The sequence below is a fragment of the Engraulis encrasicolus genome, chromosome 12, assembly GCF_034702125.1.
Source record: "Engraulis encrasicolus isolate BLACKSEA-1 chromosome 12, IST_EnEncr_1.0, whole genome shotgun sequence".
Lineage (NCBI taxonomy): Eukaryota > Metazoa > Chordata > Actinopteri > Clupeiformes > Engraulidae > Engraulis > Engraulis encrasicolus.
In genome coordinates this window covers 49,507,580-49,529,567 of record NC_085868.1, presented here as the reverse complement: position 1 = coordinate 49,529,567, position 21,988 = coordinate 49,507,580, and the positions used below count along the sequence as shown (strand labels likewise).

The 21,988-nt window shown below is 41.5% G+C and overlaps 1 protein-coding gene across 1 annotated transcript; it reads left to right on the top strand.

The window, feature by feature from the left end:
- The first annotated feature begins 62 nt into the window (after positions 1-62).
- On the top strand, positions 63-20,080 carry sctr (secretin receptor). Its single transcript, XM_063212791.1, has 13 exons — positions 63-383; positions 467-557; positions 769-864; positions 4,370-4,467; positions 5,371-5,474; positions 6,439-6,571; positions 8,187-8,340; positions 12,717-12,777; positions 13,227-13,296; positions 16,671-16,762; positions 18,810-18,948; positions 19,404-19,445; positions 19,924-20,080. Exons 1-13 carry the CDS (start codon positions 309-311, stop codon positions 20,065-20,067), a joined length of 1,299 nt encoding a protein of 432 aa, XP_063068861.1. The 5' UTR covers positions 63-308; the 3' UTR covers positions 20,068-20,080.
- The last annotated feature ends 1,908 nt before the right edge of the window (positions 20,081-21,988 follow it).

The following is a 21,988-nucleotide window of genomic DNA, read 5'->3' as shown; positions in this document are numbered from 1 at the left end:
GACACGTGGGAGGGGCGATCATCAAGAGTACAGGGAGTCTGTCCTAAATCAGTTGGGGAGAAATGCGCAAACACAGCTGCCGCCGTGATCGAACAATATTTTATCAGATGAACTGTCACTGAGTTTTGTGAAATGTAGATATATTTTTTATTTCGCATAATCTGAAAGACTGGTGAACGAATGTTGGCTATATGGCTTCACGTGCACGCGTCAATGGGGAATGCTTGAGCAAGATGTTCAACTGCGTCTGAAGGCATTTTAGCCTCTTTCACCATGTATCTAAGAGGAAATAGAATTCTTCGTGAGGCATGCAAGTTTCCAGGCTAGTTTTTCCCAAAATGAAAATTGCATTGGTTGGAATGCTGTTTGCCCTTATTGGAGAGGTAAGTGTCGTTTAGTTTCATCAGTTACATATTCAACAATTTATTATGGAGAAAATGCATTTCCTTTTGCAACTTACATCAAGATCGATGCGTTTGGATGTGAGCTTCAAAACCAGGAAAAGGAGAAGGAAGCCTGTCTTAAAGATTTGCTGGAATTCAACCAGACAGAGCCAGGTATGCCCTTTTAAAAAATATATAGGATATATTTTTTACTTGTTGCAGTTAACCCGTGGTTTGGTTGGAGAAGTAGCTTATGCATTTTTACAGTCCAGCTTTATATTCTTGCATTGACATTGCATATTCTGTGTGTGCGTGCGTGCGTGCGTGCGTGCATGCATGTGCGCGCGTGCGCTTTTGTGCGTTCGCGCGCGTGTCATGTACGTAGACTGCCCTGGCTATTGGGATTACCTGAACTGCTGGCCACCGTCTCAAGCAGGACACACGGTGTCACAACCCTGCCCCGCATTCCTCAAAACACTAGGTAAGAAGACAGAGGGGGGCCTTGAAGGCTACATGTTTGTATTAGTCCTAGCAGAGGGGTTTGTCCTTACAGAAAAAGGTGGCAAACAAAGGCAATATATTTTATGAAAGCCTCGAATCTTAGCCATCTGTTCTGACAACAAGAGCTTGTGTTGAGGTAATAGGTCTATTACATTATTATTACATTATATTGCACTTAGCTGACACTTTCATTTACTCAAAGCGACTTACAACTATTATTTTTCAGGGTATTGGTTACAGTCCCCGGAGCAATGTAGGGGTTAGGTGCCTTGCTCAAGGGCACTTCAGCCATGGATGGAGGTGTAGGGAGAGGTCAGGGGGGATTCGAACCGGCAACCCATAGATTGAAAGACCAACTCTCTAACCAATGAACCGCCAGTGCCCCTATTAGGTCCTCACATAATGTAAACTAAGGTTGAGAAAATAATCCAGTGTAAATCAACAGTGCTGTTGCGCATCATGGGGCATGATGGAATATTGTATGGTAATATGTTTGGTTAATATCATTGTAAAGGGAAGGCTGAACTTTCATTAAAAGTTATTTTGTGAGCATTTTGAATAAATGCAACCAACCCTGCAGCTATTCAACTTCAAACCTTAAATTTAAGCACACATTTCTTCCGACAAGTCATGTTTTGTCCTTTAATCCTGTGGCAACAGGGAGTGTGAATAAAAGAAAATACAAACTCTGCAGGGATTCAGAAAATGTATCATTTATCATTTTAGTGTTATATCAGACACGGCTTGCTTTCTTTCTGTCAGTTTAAAAAAAAAAAGAAAAAGTTGTTATTCAGCATTTTTAGACATTTCAAATGGTAATTAAAACAAAAACAATACAGCATAACATCTCCCAACTCGCTCATGGTCTGGGTTCACAGCTGTGTCAGGCTTTGCCTGGTTTACACGCATATACTGGCTGTGACACTGGCGGTTCATTTGCAGGTCAAGTGTCTGTCGTAAATGTTTTTCACTGAGAATAATGAAAAGTTCTGAGACCTTTCAGAAGGTTGGGGCAGACTGGACAATGACATGTGAGTTATATGCAGCCTTACAATAGATAAAGGGGCTCTAGGTAGGATTAAAAGTCAAATTAATCACTGTCCTGAGTCAGCCGATCCTTATTTGAGTTATTAGTAGGTGAGCCACTTGACACTTCCACGGTCCACTGTCAGAAAACCCCAAATGCAACTTTTGACAGCGCAGTCCAAACGAGTGTTGTGGGAAACACTTCTCATATGAAAAATCGCTTTACATACCATATTCATGTTTGTATCAACAGCTGGCATTCCGCGATGACAGACATTCTCACAGTGTGTTTATTTAAACAGCATTTTTTTCATGACTGTGTAGATTTTGAGTCAGGCATCCCACGGGCTCTGTGCAAACGATGTCATCCTACTTTGTGCCCCTTTAACATGTCAAATGTACACCTCCAAGTCCACAATAATCAACATCAGTGAATGGAGATACATCCATGTTCAGAGTCTCTCTATAGAGTAGAGTAGAGAACAGAAACTTTTACTAATCCTGACGGAAATTAAGGTGCCTGCCTAGCAGCATACAGTTGTTCAATACTCCACAAGGTACTACTTGGACACATCATCAGTGATGAACCCGAGGTCATAGGGTGTTTCAGGCCTTTAAACATTAAACACCCTCGCTCCGGCGACCCAGCTGGGGCTGATCAGCCCCCGACTTGTCTCCAAGTGGTCCACTACTCCATGTGAAAAAAAATTTGATCCGGTTTGGCCTGGCCAAAACGGCTTTGATCCAGTTTGATTTGGTCAAAACCAGTTTGATCTGGTTTGTTCCAGTTTGATCCAGTCTAAACTGGTTTGATCCGGCACCCTTCAGTCATAGCCATAAACAGCTCTGCCTTTGGCATTATCAGGGCTGAACTGGTTATCTGGCATACAGGGCATTTTCCTGGTGGGCCGACAGTCATCAGGGGCCGAGGCTTTTGTGTTTTTGTTTCTTTGTTTGTTTCAAATTTTCCCTTAGAGCCCAGCCCACTATTTAGATGGGCCGGCCCATGCATCCTTAAAGGGACACTGTGTGAAATTTTTAGTTGTTTATTTCCAGAATTCATGCTGCCCATTCACTAATGTCACCTTTTTCATGAATACTTACCACCACCATCAAATTAAAAGTTTTCATTATGACTGGAAAAATTGCATTTTTCATTCATGAAAAGAATGTACTTCTCCATGTTCCGCCATTTTGAATTTCCAAAAATAGTCACTTTTAGCTGCAAAAATGACTGCACTTGGACCATACTAGAAAATATTGTTTATTACTTAGTAAACTTTCATGTAAAGATCAACTTTGGCAATAGGCTGCCCAGTTTCAATGAGCAGCATACCGTAGTTGCAGTACCTTTTTTGACCATTTCCTGCACAGTGCACCTTTAATATACAGTGGACTGAGTCCATCGTAATTGTAATGTGGGGGTCGGGGTGAGGGGCTGGTCGATGCCAAAAATGCCGGGGCCAGTTAGTGGTGCCAGTCCAGCCCTGTTATCAACATAGACGTGTAGACCAGTGTTTCCCAACCTTTTTTGTCTTGTGTACCCCCTAAGCATTTTCGTTGTGCCATGAGTACCCCCTAAGTCAAGTTTTATATCACTTTCTCTATCCCAATGTAACTAAGCTCCATGTATTTGTTAAAATTATATTTTTCCAAGTACCCCCTGCAATGTGCTCGCGTACCCCTAGTGGTACACGTACCCCTGGTTGGGAAACACTGATGTAGACAAATGTTTATAGAGATTAGTGTGATTGATGACACTGTGCCGTTTACCGTGACGCAATGTAGTGAGCAACTTTTCAGTGAGCCAATAGCTACTTTTTTTGGCAACTCTGACAAGGCAACATTTTAATACATTTTAATATAAATTCCATGAAATTGGGGAACGGACCTGGTATGTTATACATTTATGCGGTGGATGTATTGTGGACCATTTGAACTGAGGAGTCCCGGGGTTGGCTGTATTTATCCACAATGTTCACAAAATGACTCCCATTTCAAATAAAACCAAGCATGCCACCATGAAATATTCCATTATTCGTGATATATATGCTATGGCAGAGTTACGTTGATTTTTACACATTGTTTTCTCAATCTGTTGACATCATGTGTAAACTCAAAACAGCTACTCTTGTCAGATGGTCATCATACATCATTGGAAATCTGAAATGCCGGCTTTTAGAAAAGGTATGGTGGCCTTTGCCACTTTTTCAGTAACAGTTTCCATATTTTAACGCCCTGGCTCACGGTGTTTGCACCATTATAGGAAGATTTTAGCATACAAATTACAAAGAGAGAGTGCAGATGTGAATAGGGACTGCAGCTGTAAATTATCCTGTGGCTACATGTGGTACAATGCATGAAATGGCAACATTTTATGTTTTACTGTAATTGTACATGGTCCCTATTAGATTGAAACTGAACTGAACAAATGGTTCTGATCATGTCTTACACCTCAGGGACAATTTACAGGAACTGCACAGAGACAGGATGGTCAGAAGTGTTCCCTCCACAGGAGCTGGCCTGTGAACTTGGCATCATTGACATAAATTACGAGGTCAGTGCTAAGTGTTTTAGCTGTTGGTTCATGTGTATATTACTGTATTTTGGAGAGGCCGTTATAAATATGCAAGAAATGTCCAATACCATTGGATCACCAATGCTACTCGAAAGAAATGCTACTAGGGCTGTAACGATACACTCCACTCACGATTCGGTTTGTATCACGATTTTTGACCAACAGTTCGATACAGCCCACGATTTCACAAATAAAATATATTATATTATAATATATATATAACATTATAAAATAAAATTATGACTGAAAAATATGATAGTATACTCATTGGTTCGATACAATATCGTTACAGCCCTAAAGGCTACGCATGAAAAACATTAGTAACAGTTTTCATTCTTTTGTTTGTCCATTCACTGCAACATAAAGTGGTTCATTTTGTAAGGCAAAGGCGAGAAGGCTATGACAACAACAAGTGAAGACTTGTCCAACTGTAGGCAGTAGGCACCACCAGTATTCTTTACCTACATGTGAGAGACAAAACTAGCCTTTTAAGGTGACTACAGAAGAAGTGACTGTATTTACATTACACAAACCATTAATAATGGCATGACATGACAACCATTTTCCACAGTTTGTAGAGTATGGCGTGCTCTTATCCAGATTGTTGGCTTCTTGAGTTTGGGTGCTCTTTAGTCCAAGGTACTGATCCAGGTTCAGAAATGAGAATAAAATCTCTGACTAAGGCCCTCCAAATTAAAATGTCTTTATTAATGTCTTAAAATGAATTGATAAAGACATTTAAATTTGGAGTGCCTTAGAGATTTTATTCTCATCAGATACTCAGTCAGAGATTTTATTCTCATTTTTGAACCATTTTCCACAATTGGGTGTTCACAGATCTTTCAAACTGAACTAAAATGAGTCTTGTCTCCTCATCCCTAGAGTCCACAGTTCTACTTGCCTTATGTGAAGGCGATGTACACCGCTGGCTATGCCATCTCGCTCATCTCCTTAGTCTTCGCCATAGCCATTCTCTCCCTGTTCCCGTAAGTGAAGCTATTTTATCATTTTTAAATTCTATTTTTCTGTTGGTGTAACGCTCGCGCTCTCTCTCTCTCTCTCTCTCTCTCTCTCTCTCTCTCTCTCTCTCTCTCTCTCTCTCTCTCTCTCTCTCTCCACTGTTGGGGAACTAACTCCAAGCGCCGTAGGCCTACTATGAATACGAACAAGGATTTCTCCCTGCACTTTAGGCCTATATTGAAGACAACCACCTTTACAACAGACCCCACGTTCACCAGGTCCCCTGAAAATACTGTATAACTTCATTTTATTGCAGATGCAATGTCTACGATTGCTTTCTAAAACATGGCATATTTCATGTGAAAATGCATATATGTAATTATATCGGGGCCTGGATAAGACATGAATAATATTTATGTAGTCTTAATATTCAGAAAGTATGTGCAATGGATATCCAAGGGGTAGCAGTATTACTGATGATGACAGGGTGAAGAGGGAGGGTGGTGTGCACTATACAATGGCTGTCTGCTGTTTGGCTATGGCTGTTGGCAAACTAGACTATGTGTATCCATCTATGTTAACGTGTTTCTTTCTTTGTATAGCATATGGGCTACTGTATGTTTCCTGTGTGTTCCCTCTGTGGTACCCAAGTCTTGTCTAATTTTTGTTTGTCAATTGTAAATCACACCTTCTCATGTCCACACAAAATGTCTCTCCTGTAGAGACAATAAAGGTAAATCTTATCTTATAAATCTTATCTTATCTTATCTTATCTTATCTTATCTTATCTTATCTTATCTTATCTTCCTCACACACACACACACACACATTCTCTCTCTCTCTTTCTCTCTCGCTCTCTCTGTCCCACAGACACACACACACTCTCTCTCTCTCTCTCTCTCTCTCTCTCTCTCTCTCTCAAACACACACACACCTACACACACACCTAGGAAGAAAATCATTTCCCATTTCTCTTCTCTCTCTCGTTAGGAAACTGCACTGCACCAGGAACTATATCCACATCCAGCTCTTCCTCTCGTTCGTCCTTCGTGCTGCCTTCATCTTCATCAAAGACTCGGTCCTCTTCTCCAGCGAGGACATGTTTCACTGTAACTCCTATTCAGTATGTTTAGTCTGCAGCTGAACCAACCCAGCCACATGCACTGACAACACCATCTATTTCAAACGGACAATGGCAACACTACAATAAGCAAAATGCACTGCCAAAAATGAATGGATTTTTTTTTTTTTTTACGACGCCATCAGTCCTGTCAAATACCTAAAAATCTTACGTCAAATCTTACGTCGCTACATACAGCACAGTGATTGCACCGCTAAATATCATTGTGCTTATAAAACCAGATATCCTCAACCGGAGGTATGTGACCTTGAGTGCGTTACAATATGCAACCTTGCCTCCTCCACTTGTGCTTGTTTCCTCGCCCCGCCTCCTGGCCCCTCCTCCGTGGAGAAAACGATAAAGTTTCCCAGCTGTCAGCCTAGCCACAACAACTTTTGAGGGACTGTTTTTCATTCACCATCCCAATTGCAAATGAGAAAAAGACTTTACAATTGAGCTTTTGCAAGATATTGAATAATGCTGTTGTCAGTGATGTCATCATGACATATTACTTCCTGGTATGAGGAAACAAGCACAAGTGGAGGAGGCATGGTCGCATATTGGTCTCGAAGTCGGACCTTAGAGAGCAGGAAGTGCTCATAATTGTTCCAACCACCCCCCACACACACACACACACACACTCACGCACACACACAAACACACACACACACACACACACACACACACACACACACACACACACACACACACACACACACACACACACACACACACACACACACACACACACACACACACACCACAGATGGCAATACTGTAGTGCTCCACTATAGCAAAATCTTTCAGGCTAAAATGCTGGTGAAATTTCAGTTTGGCTGGTAGACAAAAACAACTTACTTGCCATTAGTGAGTGTGTATTTTACTAGTAAGCTTAACATCTACTAGCCCATTTGGTTGGTGATGAAAGATTTAGAGCCCTGGTAGCCTCTTGCAGATGGGGTCACCGGCGGGCCTATTCAGTATTTGCTGAAAATACGTAACTACATCATTAATAACATTGTTATGACATTACAGAGAGCCTTAAGTCACATAGCCATTGCAATTTTGGTGACAGCAGGGTTATAACATGTGCTCAGTCTGCGCTAAGGGTTTAAGGACCATCTTAACACTTTTGAGAAATTGCCTTCTGTATCTGCTCTGCGTAGGATGGTGGTCAGAGTAGGTATTGCAACTATGCTGCTCATTGAAACTGCTGTCTATACTGCCAATTTTGGTGACAGTAGGCTTATAACATCATAGGTTCTGCGCTAATTTTGAGAAATTGCCTCCTGTATCTCCTCCAGAGGTGTCAAAAGTAAAAGTAAAAGTACTTTTGTGGTGTAATTACAACACTATCACATGACATTAAATAGCTTTTACATAATTTACTCCATTGTACCTAATGAGAGAGATAGACTGTGTTATTATACTGAAAAACACTGAAAACCTAACAAGGACCCACCACAAACTTGATCCAACCAGTGCAGAGTTAGCTAATCTTAAGACAAGTACACAGGTCTACTGGTTACTCAGATAAGTTACTTGTGTTGGAAGGAAACTGTGTTTCTTTTTTTTACTTTTACTTTTACTTTTGACACCTCTAATCTCCCCTGCTTAGTTGCCCTGCAAGCTGGTCTTCCTGGTCTCCAACTACTGTATCATGGCCAACTACAGCTGGCTGCTGATCGAGGGCCACTACCTCCACAACCTGGTCACCGTCTCCTTCTTCAACGAGAGGAAGTACTTCTGGTGTTACGTTGTGCTTGGCTGGGGTGAGTAAAAGGAAATAAAAAATGCTGCTGAGATCCCCATCCTTACTCATGCTCCTCTCCAGGGCTGGTCTGGGGCAGAAACAGGGCCTGGGCACTTTAAGCTCAAGGGCCCCTCATAGTTAATGGCGCAGAAGTGGCATTTCTGAAAATAGGGGCCCATGAGGGTGCGGGGTCGCTTGATAAACCAGCCTAAATGTGAGATTGGATGTGTAATTTAGTCTGGCCCCGATGAATAGTACATCCGAAGATTGTTGATGAGAACAACCCGTTGTCTTTCAAACCATGCCTGTGCCTATAGGCCGGCGCTCTGACCAATCAGCGCTATCTTTCTCGTTGATGTGCTTTCCCAACGTTGCGAGCTTCGTCGTCACTCCCTCAAAACCCTGCCCGCTTTGATTCAAAACAAATCTTTGTGTTGTGATTGGTTTGCCAGATTCTTGGCAAGCCTGGCAGACCCATAGAGGTAGAAAATAACACTAGAGAGGACACAGCAATTTGCGACAGCACTGGGAAATGGCAGCTGGAGCTTCCCAACTTCCGTAGGTAGTGTACACAGTAAAAAAAGAACTGTTGTTTTTACGGTAAACTGCTGGCAGCAGTGGTTGCCAAAGTCTACCCTTAAAGATCGCCTCTCAACGTAATTTAATTAATATTGCCGTGTTCCCAATTGTTATTGAATGTGTTACGCGTTGGTCTTGTTTTAAAAAACGTTCTGGTTGCTTTGTTTCAAGACGTTTTTGCAAGCTGGCAAGGTGGCTTGTGGAGAAACGAGAGAGTGTTCCGTGTTTCTCGTGGAAATGCGTCTCTGATTGGCTCACTCCTCCTGCTCTCAAAGAAACGCGTCTCTGATTGGCTCAGTCCTCCAGCCTTGGGAGAGAATGTAATGGGAAACAGAGTCGCCACTTCCCCGGATGGTACTGCACTATAGGGGCGCCAACGGAGGCGTGCAGGCTCCATTCAGGGCTGTGCTCTTTCGACAGCGACCCCTAGGCGAGCTGTAGGCACGGAGCAACCGGAGTGAGCAGGCTTTATGTATGAGGCTTTGTGCTGTGTGTGTACCTGAGAGTAGCAACCAGCTGATAGCTAAGCTAAGCTATGTTTCGGACCACCAGACGTTGCTTGTTTTGAAAACAAGCAGAAAAAAATTACTGGACATGTTTTTAGATAAATGGGTCGATATAAACCTTTGTGGGCAACGCCTTCTTTCGACGTGACGAAACACAGAAAGGCTTTCGTGATTCGCTCGTTTCTCTGCATTATTGATGTAAATTGGGAAACACCGGGAAACACAGCCAGGAGAGTTGACGCACCGCTATGAGAGCCTTGCAAGTGAGTTTAACTTGGGGTGACCGTCCGATCTTCGAAAGGAGTGAGTAAAACTGAGTTTTATCGGAAGTTGGCCTTTAAATAAATAACGGTTTATTTCCTTTTTACATTTTACGGTAAAATTATGGCAGCAGTGGTTGCCAAAGCCTAACGTTAAATAAATAACGGTATTATTTTTTTTACATTTTACGGTAAAATTATGGCAGCAGTGGTTGGATGGATTATATTCAGGTGAGTTCAATTATAGAGTTACAATCAAACAACTGATTGGACTGATAATACTCAGGTGAGTCCAATTATAGAGTTGCAATCACAGACAACTGATTGGACAGATTCTACTCACTGGAGTCTGATAAACATCAACCTAATTAGATACCTAAATAAATGCCCAATTGCCAGATTGTCTAGTGCAGGGAGGTGGACCAGTCTAGTATCATCAATGAAGGGTATGCAAATGCATTCTTTATTTTAAAAAAGGCCTGAAAATAACCTTAAGGAAAATGAAGGCCAAAGCTAGTAGGGCAAGCAAGCTAACAAACAAGCTAGTTAGCAAGCCATGCAGCCACCCTTACAACGTGACCTGCTAGCCGGGCCGGCCAGGCCAGGCCAGGCCAGCCGGCCGGCCGGCCTTACAGCCAGCCAGCCACCTAGCTAGCTAGCAACCAGTGAGCAGTACAATGCAACAGTCCCTGTTTAAATACATGTTCAAGTGAACCATGTGACCCGAGTGATGAAGCATTTGGCAGGTGCAGGCAGTTAATCATTGCATGACAGCCCTTAGCACTCAGGTGAGGTCAGGAATTGATTGACAGATTGATTTGGATGGGTTAGAATGACAGTTTCAAATAGACTGGGCTACTTCTAAGAGACTGAATCAAGGGATTACTGTCCCAGGTAGACTTTTTCAGATTACTGTGAAGATACAGATACACTGTGTAGTGTTGCTGCAACTCTTGATGTTTAGATTTTGGCTGAACACCAGTCTAACTCTGATCAATCTAACTCTGACAAATTTGCTGTGCACATATGTGTACACCAGTGAAAAATAAAGTCATGTACCGTTTCTTGACTACTTCATCTTCACTTAACGGTATTTTCCAATATTTTCTTTTCAGTGAACAGTTCAGTATTTTCTACATATTGACACCAGTGAAAAATAAAGTTATGTACCGTTTCTTGACTAGTTCATCTCACTTAACGGTATTTTCCAAAATCTTCGTTTACAGAGAACAGTCCAGTATTTTCTACATATGACACTTGTCAAAAATAAAGTTATGTAGCGCTTTTTGACTCAATAGTAGCTTGCCGTATTTAGTACAGAGATAAACTGTTTTACATTTTACGGTCACTGACTGTTGCAATTTGACAGTTTTTTGCCGTAATTTCAACGGGCATTTTTTACAGTGTAGGTGCGTTCAGGCAATGCAAGTCAATAGAGAACACGCCCACCCCTGTCAAGAAATTGGCTGTGTCTCAAATGCCGCACTTGTGCACTTCGTGCACTGTTTTTCAGTGTCTAGGGTGCTCACGCTGAAAATTTCAGTTGTGTCAGCGCACTGAAAGCGCCCGGATGATCCCCTAACAATGGCGGAAAAATGCAGTGCTTGAATGATGGACACTGCACGCACTAAACGGCGGCCATGTTGACAATGACACGGAGGAAATGTGGCATTCAGTTCAGTAGAAGAGTTTGGTGAACAGTCTCCTAATTCTGTAAGTAATGTTGATGGGACACCAACCTTTTCATGCCAACCACAGTATTGTATGTGTGATTGTTGTCCTTTGGGGTGAAGTGCATGGAAATACAAGCACCAGACGCTGTGCATTGTAAACAGTAGCCAACTCATATTTTGGCGAGCTAATGCCATGCTCAGCCGTCACTTCCAGCGAGGGCACAGTGCATATTTGCACTGTGTGCACTGTGCACTGACTGTCAGTGCACTGACAAAAGTGCGTCATTTGAGACATAGCCATTGACTAAAACTGTGTAAATATGAAGTAACACTTTAATCAAAGACCAGATTTGAAATGTCAGGCTAAATATCTACTTAAATCATATGAGTCGATAAAATACATTTAAAAATCAAATAATATCTTTTATGAACATAGTTAGCAACACAGTTCAAATATTGTCCTTGTATAGTGTGTTGATGGACATTTTCGCATGATTAAGCCATTTTTGACAGAGGTGAGCCTCGTTCTCCGTTAATTTCCATTTCTCTGATCTACCTACAGATAATGGCCGCTACAGATTGCCGTAAAAAGGGGGGCGGGGTCCTCTCTAGTGTTATTTTCTACCTCTATGGCCACACCACTCGCAGCCAAAACATTTTGGCGTCCAGCGGGTGGCTTTGGTTTACTAGGCTAGGTGCGGGGCCCACAGGAAAAGGCCCGGTATGCCAGATGGCCAGTCCAGTCCTGCTCCTTTCATCAGTCCGCCAGCCGTGCAACAGTGTCTCTACATATTTACTGACCGACATGTTGGTTTTATTGTCCAATATGTAACTGTCTGAAGACTTGGAAGGAGTTGTAATATAATTATTACCTCTGACAACAAAGCTGTGGTTTTGCTGGTGAAAAGTTTTTTGATCCTTTATTTATTGATCTGCTGGATGGATTTTTGATTAAAAACATGTAGAGACTGGCTAAATGATCTGAATCACCTCATGTTTCACCTAGGATGTTTTTGAGTGAATATTCACCTGTGCTAGATGGGACCCTTGACATTCTAGTTATTATTTAGCAATAAGTTAACAATACTGGGGTGCATTTCTCGAAGCCATAGTTGCTAATTGTGTTAACTACTTTGTTGTTTGCAATGCAATTTCCCATTGGCAATTTCCCAAGTTGCTAACTGGCTAACAACTACGCTTTTGAGAAACGCACCCCTGTGCTCTTTCTAGGGGAATGGGTACAACAAGCAATTGGATACCTTCTGCACGAGACTTTCTTTAGTACATGTATCAAATGCCTGTCCTAGACACATCTATGTGCTTTGTATCTGTCCCTACCATAATAAACTGTACAAATCAAATCTTCTGGATCTGTAGGTACACCAATGGTCATAGTAGGAGGCTGGGGGTTGGCCAAGTATTTCCATGAGGATGAGGGGTAGGTAGTGGACATGAACAACATTCATTTTATATAAAGGTGCGCTGTGTAGGATGGTGGCCAGAGTAGGTATTGCAACTATGCTGCTCATTGAAACGGTGCTGTCTACTGCCAAATTTGATATTTTCATGAATATTTACTAAATCATGAATTAATATTGACTAGTATGGCCAAAGTACAGTAGGTTTTGCAGCTAAAAATGTCTATTTCTGGAAATTCAAAATGGCGGACAATGGAGATGATCCACCTTTTCATGTATGAAAAGTACAATTCTCCCAGTCATAATGAATACTTTAGAATTTGATGGTGGTGGTAAAGTATTCATGAAAAGGTAACATTTGTGAATGGGCAGCCATAATTCTGAATATAAACTTCTAAAAAATATTACACAGTGCACCTTTAAAGCTGTGTCTAAAGAGGAAGTTAAAACCCCTTTTTTCATATGTAAGGTGCTGGGAGACCCGGGGGAGTGACTGGATATGGTGGATTCTCAGAGTCCCTGTCCTGCTATTTATTGTAGTAAGTGATGCCAGACATTTCTTGCTGTGTACTACTGTATACCTGTATTTGAAGGGTTTATTTGCAAAACGATGTATCTCCATTTTGTAGAATGTTGGGAAATGGACATTTTTGTATAGGGCATTCCATTGAATTGCATTGCAAAATGCATTTTATATAGGTTAAAAAAGTGTATTCTCAAAATATTTGAATGGTTCTAGTCAATTTGGTGCCCTAGGCGAGCAACAGTGTTTCCTTTTTGTGCAATTTGTGCAAGCACATCTGATGTAGTACCATGTGTATGTCCCGAGTACCTTTTAAAAATCATTGTCAATGTGAAGTTTAATGTTTTATTTAGCTTAAAGGGGTATGCCACTATTTTGGGGCTTGATACAGTTAAAATTGTTGGCCAGGGTTTATAAAGGTGGTAAAGTGTGATATTTTTCATGTAAGCCGTTGTCTTGCTTTAAGACAAGTTAAAAGATAGAGTATGACGCTAAGGTAGTGAAAGTCAATGCATCCGTGTAGCATGCTACATGCTACAGGCATAGTCTGCCTATGCCTAGTGCCGGCACTGTGTATACCTGTGGTTCTCACTAGGGATGCACCGATACTGGTACTGGTATCGGCCCTGATACTTGCTCATTTTACTCAAACTTGTACTCCTTAAGCCACTGCTTTTAACATATCTTATGTACCTACTAAGGCTGTAACGATATTGCATCGAACCGAGGGATCGCGGTACGCAGACCTACGAACCCCTATCGCGAACCTCCCACGCAGAATCGCGATGCGCCCTTTCAAAGTTCTGTATACTTAACGTGCGCACTTTGGCGCATTTGGCGCGAGAACCATTAAAATGTAGGCTACACCTCAGTCTAGAAAACAGCAGGATACAAATGTTTGCATATGCGCTTAAAAAAGACGAGTAGAAAAGGGGCGCACTGACATGTGCGAGTAACACTTCCATTCACCCCTCTCTTATAAAATGTTCCGTCCAACCAGCACGTGCATTTGTTATCAATTGCCTGAGAAACCTCCGCGAGACGAAAAACTTGGGCAAACGTCGGAAGGTAAAGCATGAAATGAACAACTGACCATGAAGGCTTTATCAAACGTGTGAATATTTTTTGATTCATGCATGCGCCGATGCATGTTGAGTGGGGACTGACGTTGAGCGGAGAGAGAGAAAGAGAGCGAGAGAGCGAGATGCTCCGCCTGCCCAAATTCTCAAACCACGCTACGCTCTAATAAGGGAAGTGTCTGAAGTCGGGCGAACGTTAAGGTCGATGTGGATATTAGGCAGCATTGCCGCATTGACCGCCTGCCTAGCGAAAACATGCTCCATTTCAGCCTCTGCATCCATTCCCGCTTTTGACAAAATGTCAAATCACAAAACCAAACAAAGGTCAACGTGCATGTTGCAAAGTGAGGTACATTTCGAGCTTTGTTTGTATAAGCGTGGCGCACTGCTGCACGATCAAAAAAGTTACAAAAATATTAAACATCAAAATCAAGTGTTGCATTTCTGTAAGTAGATAATACAACATGTTTCCTGACGAAATATGATCAGTGTTGTTTTCAGTTAATGTTTGGATATTAATTGGATAATGTTTGATAATGTGAGACAGTTCTTATAGGCTACCTACTGGAACCCTGACCCTACTCTCTCCATCTCTGTCTCTCTCACACACGGTCAGCATCTCAGCATGATATGATCTATAGCCTATTAATAATAAACCTATTTTTCCTTGGTGAACTAATATCCCTTATTTCTCTGTGTTGTGCTTTGATGTCAACACCTGGGGAACAGGTTGCAGTGGTAGGCCTATATCTGCAAAATCATTTAGTACACCTACAAAATTAATGTAGGCAGGTAGCCTAAATGCAAAAAGAAAGCATATAGGCCTATATATATATAAATTATTCTTTTTTTTTTCTTAAAAAAAATAAAAAATCGTGGGGCATATCGAACCGTAGGTCATATATCGTGATACAAACCGAATCGTGGGTTGGGTGTATCGTTACAGCCTTAGTACCTACAGTAACATCTTTTATGTACCTAATTTGCTTTTAACATCCTTTTAAATTCTTTACTTATTTTGCTTTATCCTTCTGTTGGACATGGTTGCCAGTGTTGCAACTGTACACTGCGCCTAGATGTCTTGCTTACTATCCAATATGCCTTGCAACCTTCCTATTATTTAATGTTGCTTCTGTTACCTTGTATTGGACAATGCTCTCAGTGTTGCAACTGTACACTGCACCTTGATGTCTTTGTTTACTTTCTGCTACTTGTTAATGCATCGTCATCTTCTTTACTCTGTGTAGGACAATGCTATCAGTGTTGCAACTGTACACTGTGCCTTACCCTGTTCTTGTTTCAATTGCTCCTTGTAAGTCGCTTTGAACTAAATGCTAATCAGGGCTCTAAATGAACAGTAGCCAACTGGCCAAATGCTGGTGAAATTTCAGTTTGGCTGGTAAAAAAGACAAAATTACTAGCCACTTTGACCCAGTGAGCGTGTGTTTGGCTAGTAAGATTAACATCTACTAGCCATTTTTGTCAGGCTTCTCATGAAAAAAGTTAATTTAGAGCCCTGATGCTAATGTAATGTAATGTAATGTACCCGGCAAATACAGGGACTGATACTATTACACAAAACAACGCAACACCTCATCACATTCCTTTGACTTGAGAGCAGCATGGAGAAAAAGTGGCGCCTCATACAACATAACAACATCTACAGCACATGGAAAAGTACAATAAAATACTCAAGATAATGGAGAAAAGGAGGCACACACAAGGCTAGTGTATTGAAGCCGAAATTAACAACAGAAGTTTGAGGTTAACTGGAGAAACAGACGTTTCGGCGCTACTCCATTCTCATAGTCTCCAGTAGCTGTCTCCTACTGGAGACATTGAGAATGGACTAACTCAGAAATGTCTGTTTCTCCAGTTAACCTCAGACTTCTGTTGTTAATTTCGGCTTCAATACACTTTTTCACACAAGCCCTGTGTGCGCCTCCTTTTTTCCATTATCTTGAGTGATTGCTACTTTTTGGGAGTGCACGCACCAAGCAATACACGGGTGTTAAGTGCAGGCACAGACGCCGACCTTTGTTGGTCTTTTGTCATTCACAAAGTACAATAAAATAAATATCACTGGTGGAAAAAAACAAGTACCAATAGTTAAAGGATGAAGTTATATACAGTGGCAGGTCTTGTGAATGTCTATTTCTATTTAATCTGCAGGTAAACTTGTTCTTCTTCTTGAATGTCTATTTCTATTTAATCTGCAGGTAAACTTGTTCTTCTTGTGAATGTCTATTTCTATTTAATCTGCAGGTAAACTTGTTCTTCTTCTGAATGTCTATTTCTATTTAATCTGCAGGTAAACTTGTTCTTCTTCTTGAACATCATCAGGATCCTCGTTGGCAAACTGAGGATGTCTGATGTGCACGGAAATGACTTCAATCAATACAAGTATGTTCAACGCTTTTCCAAGTCAACGATAACATCAAACACCAACTCTGTCCAGGGAGAAAAGATGGAAATTAACCTTGTGGCTATAATGTTGTATATTATGTCCCTTTGTTATATATTTGTGATGTAATATGCTCCACCCGGTGAGCAGACAGTACGTCTTCCGATTGGCTGAGCAGGTGTCCTTTATTCCCCGAGAGCAGGACACCTATGATGTCATGCGGGCGTGCAGGCGTCTAAGTAGCTTCTTTTCTAACTTTCTGGCGAAGTGCCGTTACTAATTCTAAACTGCAGGTTGCTATGGCCAAGACCCCGTCGTTAATTCTATCGCATTTGGTTGTCAAGCCAAGACCCCGTCGTTAATTCTATCGCATTTGGTTGTCAAGTCAAAAACCCAGTCGTCAATTCTATCGCATTTGGTTGTCAAGTCACCCCAACGTTCTGCGCACGTCCTTACATGCCTCCGATAGAGGCGCGTCTCACTAGATTAGGAAGTGGTGCCCATAGCAACATACCAAGCGCAGTGGTTAATCTACTTTCTCACGAAGCCTTAGATCAACATATTAATAAATTAAAACTTAAATGCTGGTAACCGGGTGATAAGCGGAATAAAGGCCTACAGTACATTGTTTGAACACCTTCAGTTTTGATTATGGCACACATTTGCTGTGTGTTTGTTTTGATAAGTGAATGCAAAGTCAAAAGATTTATTTCCACCCAGTGTTGCATTAATATTTCACCAAGATCTTGTTTTGATGATGGTTGGATCTGAATGCTGGTCTATTCCATCAATAGATTTTTCTTCACTGACGGAACGAGCACATCCCAAACTTACACTGCCAGGATTTATTCATTGGGCTCAAATTTTTAAAAGTGTGTGTCAAGATCTTGTTGAAAAATTAATGGAACATTGAATGGAAATAAATCTCCCTGACTCTTATCGAAACAATACCACAGCCAAAGTGTTTCATAATCAAAGATAAAGATATTCCAACATTATTTTAGAGTGTGGGATCATGTTTTTCACAACTTTTTTTTTGGTCGGGAGTATTAAAAAAGTTGCCTAAGAGCAAGTTAATCTCTTCTGTCATATCAAATGAGATGATGAAATATCCTAACTCCTGCTAAGTAGCTTTACTTGCTTGTAGCTCAGTAATGTAGGGTTTGATCATAATCGGGGAAATTAGAAGTCAAGGTGGGACCAGCCGTCACTCCAGGTTAATAACCACTAATTTAGGGGGGGGGGCGCTGTGGCGCAGCGCGCTAAGCCCCCCACATTTGGGCTTGCATGCCCACCCACGGGGACCCTGGTTCGAGTCCGGCTGGGGTCATTTCCCGATCCTCCCCTGTCTCTCTGTCCCATTCGCTTCCTGTCACCATCTTCAACTGTCCTATCAAATACAGGCATGAAAGCCCCTAAAAAATACATTTTAAAAAAATTAAATAAATAAATAACCACTAATTTAGATGATCTAATAAGACTTGGTTATGATAGCCTGATGTGCAGTTCTGGAATGGCTTACCCCCTGACATAAGATCTGTTCCCATGATTACCTCTTTTAAATCTAGACTAAAAACACATTTATACACCTTGGCCTCTTAGTTCTTTTTCCACTTTCATCTCTTTTATCAAGCCTTTTATTTCACTTCATGTACACTTTAGTTGTGCCATGTTGTCATGTTGCACTATGCCCTCCTGTGTATACTGTATATTTGTGTCCTGCTTTGCCTGCATGTTGACACTATGCAGGTTGTCTATGTCCTTGCCTATTGGAATGCTTTTATGTATTTTATGGTTTTCTTCTGTTTGACCGTGGCTTGCTTTTAGACATTTTTGAGTGTTTAACTCAAGTCTTTCAGTTTGACACTGTGCAGCACTTTGGCCAGTTTTTGGCCAATTTTAAATGTGCAGTGTACGGTAAATGAAACATACTTACTTATGTACTGTACATACATTTCTATCATGTGTTCAAGTATCCAACTTTATACTGTGAATAAATGTAGGTAGGCCTAACTGTTCAGACATTGTTTTTGTTGTGTTTTCTAGGCGGCTGGCCAAATCCACATTTCTCTTGGTGGCTCTTTTTGGGCTGTACTATATCCTGTTCGCATTCCTCCCACACAGAGGAGATGGTTTACTCTATATCGTATGGAACATTGCAGAACTGGCACTCGCCTCAACACAGGTAATAACACATTTTAAAGGTGCACCGTGTAAGATGGTGGTTAGAGTAAGTGTTGCAACTATGCTGCTCATTGAAACTGTGCTGCTTATTGCCTATTTCAATCTTTTCATGAATATTTACCAAGTAATTATTATTCACTAGTATGACCAAAGTACAGTACAGTAGGCTTTTCAGCCAAACATGTCTATTTCAAAATAGTGGACAAAAGAGAAGATCCCCCTTTTCATGCTTTTCAAGTGCAATTTTCGCTGTCATAATGAATACTTATAATTTGATGGCGATGGTAAGTGTTTGTGAAAAAGGTAACATTTGTGAATGGATAACATGAATTCTGGAAATAAACCACTTAAAATATTACACATTGCACCTTAAGACCTACATAAGCCACTTTACTTTTATCTCTCTGACTTCCATTGCTTACCAGTCTCACCATCTCCATGTTATTTCTGTTCAAGGGCTTCGTCGTGGCGGTCCTGTATTGTTTCCTGAACGGAGAGGTAGGATTTACCACTGTGTGTGAAGTGCTCAGAATTAACTTGGAATTACTGAAATGTCACACAGAGAAAATATATGCATGTTAAATCTGGAAATGTTGTACTACATATCATAACACCTTTATATGTATTCAGTCACAATGGTTCAAGGGAACATACAAGTGGATGGATTTTAAGTTCATATGTATGTTCCATAGAACATTACTGTGGAATCTTACTGTATGTGGATGTGTATGCCTCTTTTCCACTGCCTGTTTCCTGGTAGGCCTACAGCTTGACACAGCGTGACTCGGCCGCCACTTTTTGCTTTACGATTGAGCTGTGTCGTGCCCATTCGAAAAGAGAAAAAGTGGCGGCCGAGTCGTGCTGTAGGTCAACCAGAAAACCGGAAGTAGAAAAGAGCCTTTGGTTGTTGAACATATTCTTTCCTGCAGAAGCAGACTCGCACTGACAGACTAAATCTGTCTCCACTTTTCCCCAGGTGCAGTATGAACTGCAGAGGAAGTGGCGTCGCTGGAGATTGAAGCGGGGTGTCAATGGCGCTCCAAACGTGCACCACGGCTCAATGAGCCAGAGTGGCTACGCCCTCACACAAGTCTCCCTGCTGCCCAGGAGCATTGTATAGTAGCGGGATCAAAGATTTTTATTTTTTTTACTTTTTTTTTTGTCTTTTTTCGACTTTATTTCATAGGACAGTGTGAGAGGTGGACATGAAGCAAATTGGGAGAGAGACGGGGAGGGATCGGCAAAGGACCCGGGCCGGGAATCGAACCCGGGTCAGCCGCATGGCAGGCAAGTGCCCTACCAGTTGGCCACAGCAGGGCCCAAAGATTTTCTTAGTAGAATAAGATGATTCTAACTTCACCCACCCAATGCAAAGGAGTGTGCTTAAGTTTGGTCTCCTATGGGGGCATTGTCCCCTCCTTCTTTTCTTTATGTGGCATTTGGTGGCAGCTTGCATAAGATGTGCGCTACTGCCATCTACAGTGCCAAGGGAACTCCATTTATTCTCAACCTAAAGCCTCGAAATGGTCTCCTAACCACAGGTCTCCTAAAGGGGCGTTCACATGAGATCACATGGATCCAGCCAGGAAATGCACAGGCTTAAATCATCTTCCTCAACCCTATGAGTGCGTTACAATATGCGACCTTTCCTCCTCCACTTGTGCTTGTCTCTTCCTCCCACCTCCTGGCCCTTCCTCCGTGGAGAAAACGATTAAGTTTCCCAGCTGTCAGCCAAGCCACAACAAATTTCATTCACCATCCCAATTGCAAATGAGAAGGCTTTTACAATTGAGGTTTTGCAAGATATTGAAATATAATGCTGTAGTCAGTGATGTCATCATGACATACTACTTCCTGGTACGAGGAGACAAACACAAGTGGAGGAGGAGAGGTTGCATATTGTAACGCAACCCTATGTTCCCCCGCCCTCAACGGCAAACAAAAAAGTGTTTGACCTATGATTACAACTAAAGCGAGATTTTGAATACTCACTGTCACAACTTTTTTGTTGGATTTTTTAACACAAGAATTTTATGCGAGCTGTAGAATGTGTTCTACAACAATGCAACATTCTAAAATCACAAATTGTATGGAGCTCAAAAGTCTATGCCATATTCATTATTCACATTCCCAAACCAGGGGTGCATTTCTCGAAAGCATATTTGCTATCTGTGTTAGCTACTTTGTTTTTGTAATGCAATTTCCCATTGTCAACTACTCATACTTTGAGAAATGCACCCCAGGGTTAGTGTTATCTCCCAGGATGATCCACCTCAACACCCAAACATGGAAATGTATGTGCTACACTGACCACTGGGCTGAGGAAGGCTATAAAGAAAGGCAGTGATGATGACCTTGCCAAACATGCTGCAGAATGTCATTTTAATGTCAAGTGACTGAGCTTTATAGTAGAAGCACTTAAAAACACTAAGCAGCACAAACACACCATTACATTCAAACCAAAAGCTTACTGTATATAGCCAGTGTTAATGTCATAATTTCAATGCTTATCAGCTAAATGGGATATGTATTCACCCACAGCACAGCAGGGTGCTTTGTCTTTTTCCAAATAAACAATCCAGTTTTTATTCTGGTGCATTTGATCAAAGTGTTACATGCATTCTTTCTTAGACAAGACCGAAGATATCAAAAGACCAGGTTCAATACCAGTGTTCAGCAAATGCAGAACAATAATTTGAATGTGAAGACAGTGACCAACATAGAGGGCATGACTCAAACTCAAAATGAAGTGGGTGACTATTTTGGGGTGTGGAGTGTGTGTGTGTGTGGGGGGGGGGGATCTGCGTTCAAGCATGGTCTTAAACAGAGGTGGGGAACCTTTTCATTCAAGGGCCCACTTCAAATTCATCCGAGGGCCGTACTACGAACACAAACCAGGATTTCCCCTGCACTTTAGGCCTTTAAGTGTATTGAAGGCAGCCGTCTTTTAAACATTTCCCACCTTCCTTAGGTCCCCTGAATAAAAAAATAATTGTAAGAAGAAATTCTGAGCACTCTTGTTCTCCAACTCTGTAGACTCC